We start from the raw sequence: 11,011 nt of genomic DNA, 5'->3' as shown, positions 1-11,011 counted from the left end.
TAGGTGTTTGATCTAACTATTTCCCATATAAGTTACAATTTTTAATAAACTAATAACGTAAACAACATCTATAATTATTTCTTTTATATAATCTAAGGTATGATAACTAACTCCCATTAAATTATCTATTTGACTTTTTGACTGCGGTCCCTTGGTCAAAATTAGTCGTCCGTCAAGATAGCCGTTGTCGACAAATGTCTCTCTTTATGTTATTTACGCTATAACTATTATGGATCACAGAAGCTTCAATTCAACAAGATATTAAATTATTAGTAATTATTTTTAAAGGGGTAAATGTACATTGAAGGAATATAAGATTCGGGAAGAACACCTAAGATAAAATGGATTAGGTTGTAAATAAGGGGAAGACTATATTGCAACAAAATAGGTAAGCCGAAAAATTGGTATTAAAAGGCTTGGAAATCACTCCAGTGGCTCTTATTCGGATCAAAGATTCACAGAAGAGTTACTAACACCCTACTCTTATCATTTAAACACATTAATTATTCAATAATATAATAAATTTAATTAAAAGAATGAAATAAATTATATGAAAATTATATAATTATTTATATGTAAATTAAAATTATACCAGTCTAGATCCATTGAATTTTGGATCTACCAAGTGTTGAGAGGGATCAAATCTCTTTTCACTCATAACAAAGGTTTGCATGTCAGCGTTTAGTAGATCTGGAGTTAAAATGGATCTAGACTGGTTTAATTTCCCTTTTAAATAGGTTATATTCCACATGAATACCATGAATTCTCAATACAATAGGTCAATACATGGTGCCATTTTTATTATTAATGCAATGGATCAATACATGGTATCATTTTTATTTTTATTTTATTGAAAAAGCAATAAAACTATTGAAATGGAGAGAAAGAAACAGGTAGTAGAGCATGGTCTCCTCCCACTCAACTTTTACAGCATGTTGGTCGCTTGGATCACGATGGCAGTGGTGGCATGGAATACTAATACTAAGACTTAAGATTTATATGTTAGATTATTTAAAAAAAAAAAATAGCAAGAAGATTTATTATAATTTGGTACTTAATTAGTAGTAGGTAGTTATTATAGTTTGGTACTTAATTAGTAGTAGGTAGTTATTATTGACTATTGTGTACAAATGTTAGATTTGTCATCATTATGGAAGAAAAAGATTAAAAAGTCACAACAAACCAAACAATGTGTATTGCACATGGAAAATGGTGTTGTAATTTACCCATTAAATGAGACTTGATCCCATATGTTTTTTGAACTATCATAGAGGAAGGAAGGTAGAGGTGTGGGATTGCGGCATTTAAATTTGGTTACTTCACATCTAATAAAAAAAATTAATGGTGAGACTTTGAAAACATTGAACAGAAATGTTCGAGGATGGAATTCATCAACCCATCACATATTTTCATTTAATTTTAATTGAATTAAGAAAAAGTCTAAAGTGGCCTCTGAACTTTTCACTTCTGCCATGGCATGGGTGTTTCCCAGCTATAAATCCCTAATAACACCTAGTGAAATACCCGACTTCTTATTTAGTTGGATACAACTAGCGATTTAACTAGATATCCCTATCAGTATTCGTTGAAACCCGTAGAACAATGAACATATTTATCATCATTTTCATCTCTATTTAATGTGTTTCTTGCACTTACTTCATCTCTTCGCCATACTATTGAAAGGTTGGAATAGTTGTTGTTTGCTTAATTGTTGAATAATTGCAATCAACAAAGTATAAAACATGGTTCGGAGGCAGAGTACCTAACATGGTTTCCCCCTATCTATCATTGTCAACGCCATTTATGGGCATCCATTTGAATTTCCTTTTTTCCGTAGATTCATCTCTGCATATTATAACTATTTATATTTTAAATGTCCCATGGATGATGGGTTGGATGAGAAAAATGGATGAATTTTTTTATACAAACAATTAGGAGAAAAAATATAAATTTGTTAAAAAAGTATATAAATAACCCACACCTCCTTTAGGCAACGTGCGGTCTTGCATGATGCCACGTTCCCTCTCACCTCGCCCTCAATGGAGATAGCTCTCACAAGCAAAACAAAGTAGCATAGCCACTTGCAATGCCCTACGAGATGTAGAAATTTTGAATAATGTGACACTTATTCACAGATATTATCCCGACTATACACTATTGCGGAATATATGCATAATACATAACCTCCTCTACGTTGATCATCAATTTAGCAGCATTAAAAACAATGAAACATCAATCGCATGCACACATTAACATAGTATGTAACCCGGGGAAAGCTTACAACTGAAAACCCCACATTATCTGTATACTAGCAATTGTCCCAAAAGGTACAAAGAGAGGCCGATAGGATTATTAAATTAGAATTGTTGAATTTCTCTTAAAGAGATGTTGGTTCAAGCCTAGAAGGAGCAAAGAGATTTGATGTTTGGAGTTCTATTTTTTTTGGACACCATATTCCTTTAAATACAACTTAATTTTTTAGAAAAGTTCAAGCCCAATGCAGTTTTCCATGCAGACATACACTTAAATCGCTACTGGGCTTATGATATTTACTAATTCAAAGTAAACTGGTATACAAGAGAATGTACCAAGCTAAACCACAAGTTACACATCTTTAGACCTGAAAAAGTACGTAACAATGGTTTGGCAAATCAATAGCGATATCATAATTGCTTTTCCTTCCACATACATACAATTGCTCCAAAGGGGAGTGCAAAAGCAATCTCCTATAAAAATGGACCTATATATCTAAAAACAAGATCTTAGCCATGAGGAAAAAGAATAGAAAGGTCTGAGGACCATAAAGGCACAGCCATGAGGATATCATAGCCTACTGGTGTTGTCTGATGAATGAACCGTGAAGGGGGAAAGCTCTGGTCCGTGACAACTGCTTTCTTTCACACAACTATCGAAGGGAGAAGAGAAGCAAACATGACATATAGAATAAGGCTGGAAAGAAGAACTCAGATCAGCTCTGTGTATTAAGACAGCAGCAAAATATTACCACCAAAACCTGCTAACAGAGCCTTTTGATATCTCAAATCCCGATAGCAGACTAAACATGGGTCCTTGTCCAGGAAGAACTGAGATCAGTTGTGTCGTCAATGGAAATTGGTAAGGGCCCCAGGCCTGTTGGTTTCCCTATTGATTTCTACCAAAAACTGTGGCACATTATTAGTAGGGACCTTTTAGCAGCTTCTAACTAAACATGGGTCCTCGTCCAGGAAGAACTGAGATCAGTTGTGTACTCAATGGAAATTGGTAAGGGCCCCAGGCCTGTTGGTTTCCCTATTGATTTCTACCAAAAACTGTGGCACATTATTAGTGGGGACCTTTTAGCAGCTGCTGAGGAATCTAGGGTGTCTGGAAAGATACTGAAGGATATCAATTCACCTTTTTCTACACACTCAAAAGTAGAAAGTAGAAATGGGGAAAGATTTTATTTAGGTTCATCCAAAAATAAAATAACAAAGGGGATTCAAGCAAGAACCCTCCATACAAAACAAGGGGATTCAAGCAAGAACCCTCCATACAAAACAGTACCCAGAAGAACAAATGTGTAAGGAAAACAGTCAAGGTTTTGAATTCAGTTTCAAATTTTAGAATAGAGAAAACAAAATAACTTATGAGTTCACTTGACCTTCACTGCCAATTTTGGTTAAGAAGTAATTCAGCGCCCAAAGATCATCCAATTGTACACAGTCTCTCGTATAATTGTCTACAACCTCTAAAGTTCTCCTAATTGGATAGTGGTACCGGTGTCTAAGAAGAGTGACACCCTTGCATATCTCATGAAAATTATCAAGCTGTCCTAACACAGAGAAAAACTACAAAACAACCATCATGTGACTTGCTTAACAGACATGAAACTTACATCAGAGATTGATGGGTTTTCACATATCACTTTCACTGAAATAGAGAAGAGATGGCGAGAAAGACTTGATATTATGTATTTTTTTTTTCAATAAGTATGGTCAGCCTTTTTTTCCTTAGTTAATGTCCATGTGGATAACAATACTAAACTTCACTGTGGCTATCCTATTATGTATCCTTTTTTTACTTCATTTCATGTTATTTTAGATTGAACTTTGGCATTTTCTAAGAGTTGTGTTTGCACTCCCACATTGTACTCATATTAATTGTATCCTTCAGTCTCATTGACCTATGCAGAGACCTAATTCCCAAACGGGTTAACCATCACATACATTATCCAGCTGCGAACTCCGGCATGGCATATCACCAACAGAAACCCATTGGGCAATGTACAGCAATATTTTGTTGGCATCTAGTGTTATAACCATGGAGTAATTTTATGATCAAATATAGGTTTTTTTCCCATCTGAAAAATTAAAAAATGGCGAATGAGAATTCTTTCGTATTCAGATGAGTTGAATACCGGAGTCTCTCAAGCCATCAATGAGGGACTTAACCTTCCCGTGGTATTTCTGTTCCCTCTTCATGAAGACTGAGACTGCGGGGATGTCCTAGAAGAGGAGACGCTGCCCCAATATTTTTCTGAAACCTCTGCATGTGCAGTGGGATCCATGTTCTTGAGAACCATGTTGTGACAACTCGCAATAACCTCATCATTATGAACCACAATCCCACCAAAAGGCCCACCATGGCCACAATTAACTGCATTGTGTGCTTCTTCAACAGCCTTGGTCAAGAATTTCATATCTCTGTCTTGAACAGCTGAGCAACAACAACAAAAAACAGGAAATTTAGGAAGCAGATACGAGACTCATTTGAAGAGCTGCTAAAAAATTTGTCCACTTGAAAAGCTGCTAAATAATTTTCCCCATCCATGCCTCGTGGCTTTTTCTATTGTGGATTAGATTTCAAATCGCAGAATTCATCTTTGAAAAACAAAAGTTTGTCTAAAAATCCGTAAAAGAACATCACTCTGCAAATTATATGCAGATTTCTGCACCGATCTTCATGATCCCAAATAGAACAAATCCATTGAAAAGTAGCATAAAATATTGTTATCAAGCATAACCTAGCAAAATCTGACCTTCATGATGACCTGTATATGCCGATGCTGCAGAAATGGTCCCATCCTTGGATTCTACAACTGCATCAGAAAACATGTGATAAATTGTCATAACAAGGTCCTCCTATTTCCTCATTTCTTGTATTGAAACACACTGTTTTCAGTTTAAAGAATGGGTATTTGCATATTATATGTGTTTGGGTTTGTACGTATATCTCGTCTAATAAGGCACTGATGGGTGTGTGCACACATGCCCATCACATAAACAAGCTCGAAAACCAGAAACGAAAAATTATGTCGGAATAAATTAACTTTCAGCTAAATAAAAAGGCAAGAACCAGAATGCTTGCTTACCATTGGCTTCTTCCATATCAATGATCCAGGTGACCAAGAAATCAAATTGAACTATAGATTCCAGACAAAATAAAAACTGGGTCGCTAGATTATCAATGCAGGAAGCCCAAAAAGCTATACTGCAACCACGCTTTAGTCTTCCACATTTACCCAAATCTGCACACTCACAGACACCCAAAACAGTTTGATGCCCCCACAACTTGCACTCGCATTCCTTATAGATGTATTAGTCGTCTTCTCTACCTACCCCAATTGGCAAAATTGCGTTCAGAAACACAGAGGATAATGCATAGGAAAAAATAGGATTGTAATGGGTCCACCGGATCCCAGTTTCAGATACGACCCACTGAAAATAAAATGGAAAAGCTCCTGAAAACAAGTGTCCCACTAATAAAACTTATATGAAATATGAGAATGGGATCAGAGAATCTTACCTCCCAAAATCAACAAAGGGACCTGAAACACGAATTGAATTGATGGTCTAATACGGGCTGAGTCTGTCATGTATAAAAAGTTCGCGTGGAATTAAAGCGACTCGCAAGGAGGACAGTACAAGATGAGAAGAAGATTGGAACTTTTTTCCTTCTACGATATGTCTTGTCCTGTCCTCACCTCTCAGCTGCTCCTATATAGTGGGTATGGAACCCCACCGACCATCACCGACCAAGGGTGACCACCTCTTTTTCCCTTAGTAGTAAACAATGGGTGCACCCAATTCCAATCACAATTCCAAGGCCTGCACCGCTTCTGTTGCATGAAGCCCATGGAGATCTAACTTCCAAATGTCCTTATGTTTTTCATTTCTAATTTGAAGAATATCTGCAGCTGCCTTAGCATTTAGTTTATCTGCAGCCAAATGTTCCTCTTTTGATTTTAGAGAAATATTCCTAGCAGTGCTGTGATTGCCTCGAAAATAAGATCTTTCAGCTTCCCTTGAATGTCGATTTGCAGCCCTACTTGAAAACAAGCGATGATAATATATGTTCATGCCTTCCCAATTATCAGTAAATTAAATCAAACATAATATCAGCATAATACTGTTTATAGCAACTCTAAATTCACTCTGGAGTGATACTTAGTAATGTTTAAAAGCATTGACATTGAGAAAACAAATAAATTCAAACCAAACACAATAAAATATACCGCTTTCCGTTTCTCTGCTCGCTCATCACATCTAAAACTGAAGCTAATGCCTGAGGCACCATTGCCTGATCCGTCCTTCAAAGCTTGGGTTGGAGTTGCAGTTCTGAAACTCATTAAGAACAACACACATGCAAAAGACAATAGCAAGCTACAAACAAAAGCAATTATGCCAAAAAAGATCAAATGGCCATACTGCTCACTGATAATTCAACATCATATTACTGTGTTTACAATCATATAATTTTACAAATGGAAGGATACGAGGAGCCAACAGAACAGCTGTCTTCCTCCTCATCATTCTTTGAATCTACATGTGTGGGAACCTTTATACTTTGCTCATGCACCCTGGAAAAACAAGAAAAAGTGTTTACAATATGTTTCCACCACTAAATCAGATTAAAGAGTTATTTTAATATTAAATTCCAGGCAATAATGTTTTCCAGCACAAAACAAGCATAAGTCTTGAAATACAAAACAAAGTACTACTTTCTGGGCCTTCTTTGTTCTGGCCAAAATATGCCAGGAGATATCAGACAAACAAGGATGAAGTGACTTACTTCAAGCTCTCAGAACGCAAAGATTTTCCAGGTGTTTGGGTCGAAGCAGTTCTCACAACCAACTAACAACCATAAAATAAATGGTGAGGATGTGTACTAATTGATATGCCGAGCACATATTAAAAAAATTGTAACTATGTATACATTAACTGCAATGTGCCCATCACAGACACCATCAAAATAATCAAGCTTTACACCCCCCTTCATATTTCCTTAATAATTTTTAAAGGATAGATCCACCAAGCCTGCTTTGATCATTTTTACCTGTGTCTTTTTGGAAACTGAGGAAGATGTGATACTATTTGCAACGGTACACTTATCTTTGCCCTCAACAATTTCATTATCAGCAGGTCGAACTCCAGTAAAAGCCCTTTTGTCAGTTGCCAAAGCAAATGGCTGTGGAACAGTGTAATTTGATCTTGCAGATCCATGGTTAACTGACCTACGAAGGGGATTGTTTGAAGCAGGCAACGTGGTTTCGCCTTTATCAGCTTCCGATACCTCTACCGTATTTTTCTTAGATTTTGAATTTGTATCTATAGTATTTCTGGTTGTAGCTTTTGGGTTTCCCTTTAAGAAAGTACTTGATTTCTGAGAATTTCTTAACTTCTGGTTCTGAGATTCTGTAGTTCTACCATTTTCTGGGACAGTGGAGTTAACCTTCTTTGATTTCAACCGAGTAGAAAGTGGATTGGATACCCTTTTGACCCCCTGGAATAGAATCAGATATTGCATTATAATGGCAATCTTTCATTATGCTTGTTTTTCATAAATGTTCATTCAAAGGAAATAATCATTCAGGATGAGCAAAAAACAACACATGCAATGGTGAACATACCTCAGTAGCCATTGGATTGTTTTCTGTTTGAGGATGCTTTGATGCGTCATCTCCTTCAAGAATTAAATTAGACTGCTTCTCCTGTTCAACAGACATATCCCCAGTCTGGTTCGAACCCCCATTTGCTATTAAGGTCACTTCAACTTCTCCTTCACTTTTTCTTGGCAATTCAGATTCAATCTCCTCTGCTAGAGTTGGATGTTCTTGAAGCCCATCCATTTTTGTGCTTCCCATGTTTGTGTCTGCATCTTCCACATTGTTCTCTTTCCTAGACTCTGTTAAATCTGCAGAGAACTGAGAGGACGGATCATCAGACACAGTACCATTTTCATGATGGCCATTCGTTTGCTGGAAACTCTGATTTATGTCCACATCCTGCTCTGCAGCCTCTTCATGAATTAAGGTACCAGAAGAAATGTCTACTACTCCATCCATCTGTGCAGCGCAAAATCCAGCACAACAATTCTATTGACCCAGTGATGCTCCTGGCAAGAAACGGATACCGTAAGGTTCAATACTGGTAAGGAAAAACAACATAAAAAGACCATATTAAAGGGATGTACATCTAGCTAGTCTTCACACCGAGATTCGATGTCAGAATTAAGAAAAGGATGATTGCAGATATCAATATCTTCAAAATTTTAGTAAACAATTCTGGAGTCTGGACCTCGATCAATAGCCCATAAAAACCGAGATTCAGTGTCAGAATTATGAAAAAGGATGATTGCAGATATAAATATCTTCAGAATTTGAGTAAACTATTCTAGAGTCTGAACCTCAATCAATAACCCATAAGACCTTGAAATTAGATTCAACATACAAAGTAAAGGCTTAAATAATTCCCTGCATAGAGAGTTAAATGTGCAATGTGAGTGAAGCAGTAAAAAGATTAGTTTAACATCAAATTTCTCACTACATGGCTCAACTCATGCAAATCAGGCAACCAAAAGGGTAATCAAGCTGCGAAACTATCAGATGTCAAGGAAATGAGATAGTTTAAGAAACACTAGTATGCTTAAATACATTTGACCAGAAAGGTTTAGTAGGTAAGCAAAATGAAAATGAAAAATTGTCTGCAGGAGAGAAACATCAGACCTAAGCTCAAGCAGATCTTTAGATCCAATTGTTCTACAAACTTCTAAGCTGTTGATTTGGAGAGAGACCAGGGTCACCAGGACCGCTATTAGCGAAATCTTAAACAGATAGGCTGTGATGTTGTGATGATACAATATTTGCAAGTGGCCGAACTTACATTTGATCCCTGAGCTTCACGAGCACAAAATTGGAAACAATACTGCCCTAGAAGTTTAAAGCTGCTTTCGTAATGCCCATGAGAACAAAAAATTGGAGCTACATAATTTTGAGATATACAACCTAAAGGGGAATAGCACCTGTCTTCTGGATTGAACCCTGGTCAACTTGGCAAAGACATTCATTCCACCGCCAATTACAAGACGATTTTACATTCTTAACTACATTCCGATTTCAAGCTTCTACTTCCCATACCAGCGATCTGAATTTAACGGGGCTAATGTATGGCAGCACTGGGGAAATACAATGGAACGCGACCCAACATTGCAAATCAAAACCAAACAAATTTGCAGCAACACATCGGCATTCCCAACGGTATAAACCCAAAACAAATCGCATTAATAGATCAATTCAATGAGATGATTAATAGAATTCTGCGAATCAGAGTGACCAATATGAATGCCAATATTACCTCTAAAATGTGGGATCTATTCAACACAGCAAAGGATCAGAATGCCATTGAAACGCTCATTGGATACACCTTAAAAAAATTCAATGGACTTCATGGAAATAGGCTGGCAAAATATACCTGAGCATCCACAATGCTTCCTTTCGATGTTTCAAATATACATCATCTGAATCCTCCCATTCTGGCTCAGGGGGAGCAGTTGGCATGTGTCCTCTTGAAACTGTCACATGTAAATTTTCAAAACCCAAGGACTCAGGCAATAGAGGGCCACTTCCTTCAGAACTCTGATCAGGTAGAGAATTCTCAACAGCTTCAGATGCATCAGAGGGATCTGAATTCTCCGGCAACGTCATCACAGCCATAGACTCCAGGGAAGCAGAGGCTTGTTCAAGCTCATAATTAACAGCCACTAAAACATCCTCTATCAGGCTCTCATCAGCCCAACCATACAAGGCCTTCAGTTTTTCTACTGCAACCTTTTTCTGATTTGCATCATCTGTCACGCCCTGCAGCATAACAGTGCTAGCCAGGGTTGTATTAGGATAAGGATCAATAAATTCCTCTGGCCTAACAGCAACTTTTTCTATTAATTGAGAAAATCCTTTCCAGTGTTTGCCTCTAGAATCTCTCAAGCCATCAATGAGGGACTTAACCTTCCCGTGGTATTTCTGTTCCCTCTTCATGAAGACTGAGACTGCGGGGATGTCCTAGAAGAGGAGACGCTGCCCCAATATTTTTCTGAAACCTCTGCATCTGCAGTGGGGGATCCATGTTCTTGAGAACCATGTTGTGACAACTCGCAATAACCTCATCATTACAAACCACGATCGCACCAACAGGCCCACCATGGCCACAATTAACTGCATTGTGTGCTTCTTCAACAGCCTTGGTCAAGAATTTCATATCTCTGTCTTGAACAGCTGAGCAACAACAACGAAAAACAGGAAATTCAGGAAGCAGATACGAGACTCCATTAACAAAGCGCGTGAGCTCTGAGAAATTTTGACCCCCTCAAGAATTGCAGGCTGAGAACAGACCTCTAAACCCTATCGAATGCAGAGGGAGGAGTGAGTTTGTGCAGACAGGTGCATGCACCTGGACTTGGGATTGTGCTGCACCGAAGTGGTGTACTGGAACTCCAGCGTAAAATGGGTAACAACTGACTGTAAAATCGGCTGCAGAAACCACTCTGCCAGGTGTCAGTCTGATAATCAAGCCTGAACAAATACTAAGCGAATTGCCCATCCCTCCAGTCCGTAGCCACAAAAGATTCATAGGCAATAACCAAAACATTCGCTGTGAAAACGTAAATCACTGTCTCTATGCCTATGGATTTGCAGCGAGTTGTAAGACAAATCTCAATATCCTTCTAAATGGCAAAATTCAAATTCCAATTAGCACAT

General features: G+C 37.6%; 2 protein-coding genes across 3 annotated transcripts; both read right to left on the bottom strand.

The window, feature by feature from the left end:
• Positions 1-3,513: 3,513 nt before the first annotated feature.
• On the bottom strand, positions 3,514-5,917 carry LOC149158299 (uncharacterized). Its single transcript, XM_089436186.1, has 4 exons — positions 5,785-5,917; positions 5,351-5,506; positions 5,018-5,077; positions 3,514-4,695 (listed from the first exon to the last, which is right to left on the bottom strand). Exons 1-4 carry the CDS (start codon positions 5,852-5,854, stop codon positions 4,457-4,459), a joined length of 525 nt encoding a protein of 174 aa, XP_089292312.1. The 5' UTR covers positions 5,855-5,917; the 3' UTR covers positions 3,514-4,456.
• On the bottom strand, positions 5,886-9,866 carry LOC149158298 (uncharacterized). 2 transcript variants are annotated; one of them, XM_089436185.1, is made up of 7 exons: positions 9,729-9,866; positions 7,889-8,373; positions 7,315-7,761; positions 7,051-7,112; positions 6,755-6,838; positions 6,494-6,596; positions 5,886-6,303 (listed from the first exon to the last, which is right to left on the bottom strand). In XM_089436185.1, exons 2-7 carry the CDS (start codon positions 8,321-8,323, stop codon positions 6,274-6,276), a joined length of 1,161 nt encoding a protein of 386 aa, XP_089292311.1. In that variant the 5' UTR covers positions 8,324-8,373; positions 9,729-9,866; the 3' UTR covers positions 5,886-6,273. The 2 variants fall into 2 exon arrangements, with proteins under 2 accessions (XP_089292311.1, XP_089292310.1); XM_089436184.1 differs by lacking the exon at positions 9,729-9,866 and adding an exon at positions 9,612-9,695.
• Positions 9,867-11,011: the final 1,145 nt, after the last annotated feature.

This window comes from Pinus tabuliformis, chromosome 5_2 (genome assembly GCF_031772625.1).
Source record: "Pinus tabuliformis cultivar Carrire ecotype Pingquan chromosome 5_2, CPIR1, whole genome shotgun sequence".
NCBI lineage: Eukaryota > Viridiplantae > Streptophyta > Pinopsida > Pinales > Pinaceae > Pinus > Pinus tabuliformis.
This window is presented reverse-complemented; position numbering and strand designations above follow the sequence as displayed.

Coding starts and splice junctions, on each gene's coding strand:
- LOC149158299 (XM_089436186.1), bottom strand. CDS start 5,854: ATGACAGACTCAGCCCGTATTAGACCATCAATTCAATTCGTGTTTCAG. Junction 5,507..5,784: donor CCCTTTGTTGATTTTGGGAG/GTAAGATTCTCT, acceptor GTGAGTGTGCAG/ATTTGGGTAAATGTGGAAGA. Junction 5,078..5,350: donor TGATATGGAAGAAGCCAATG/GTAAGCAAGCAT, acceptor TTTCTGATGCAG/TTGTAGAATCCAAGGATGGG.
- LOC149158298 (XM_089436185.1), bottom strand. CDS start 8,323: ATGGATGGAGTAGTAGACATTTCTTCTGGTACCTTAATTCATGAAGAG. Junction 7,762..7,888: donor ACAATCCAATGGCTACTGAG/GTATGTTCACCA, acceptor ATTCTATTCCAG/GGGGTCAAAAGGGTATCCAA. Junction 6,839..7,050: donor TTGCGTTCTGAGAGCTTGAA/GTAAGTCACTTC, acceptor TTGTTTTTCCAG/GGTGCATGAGCAAAGTATAA.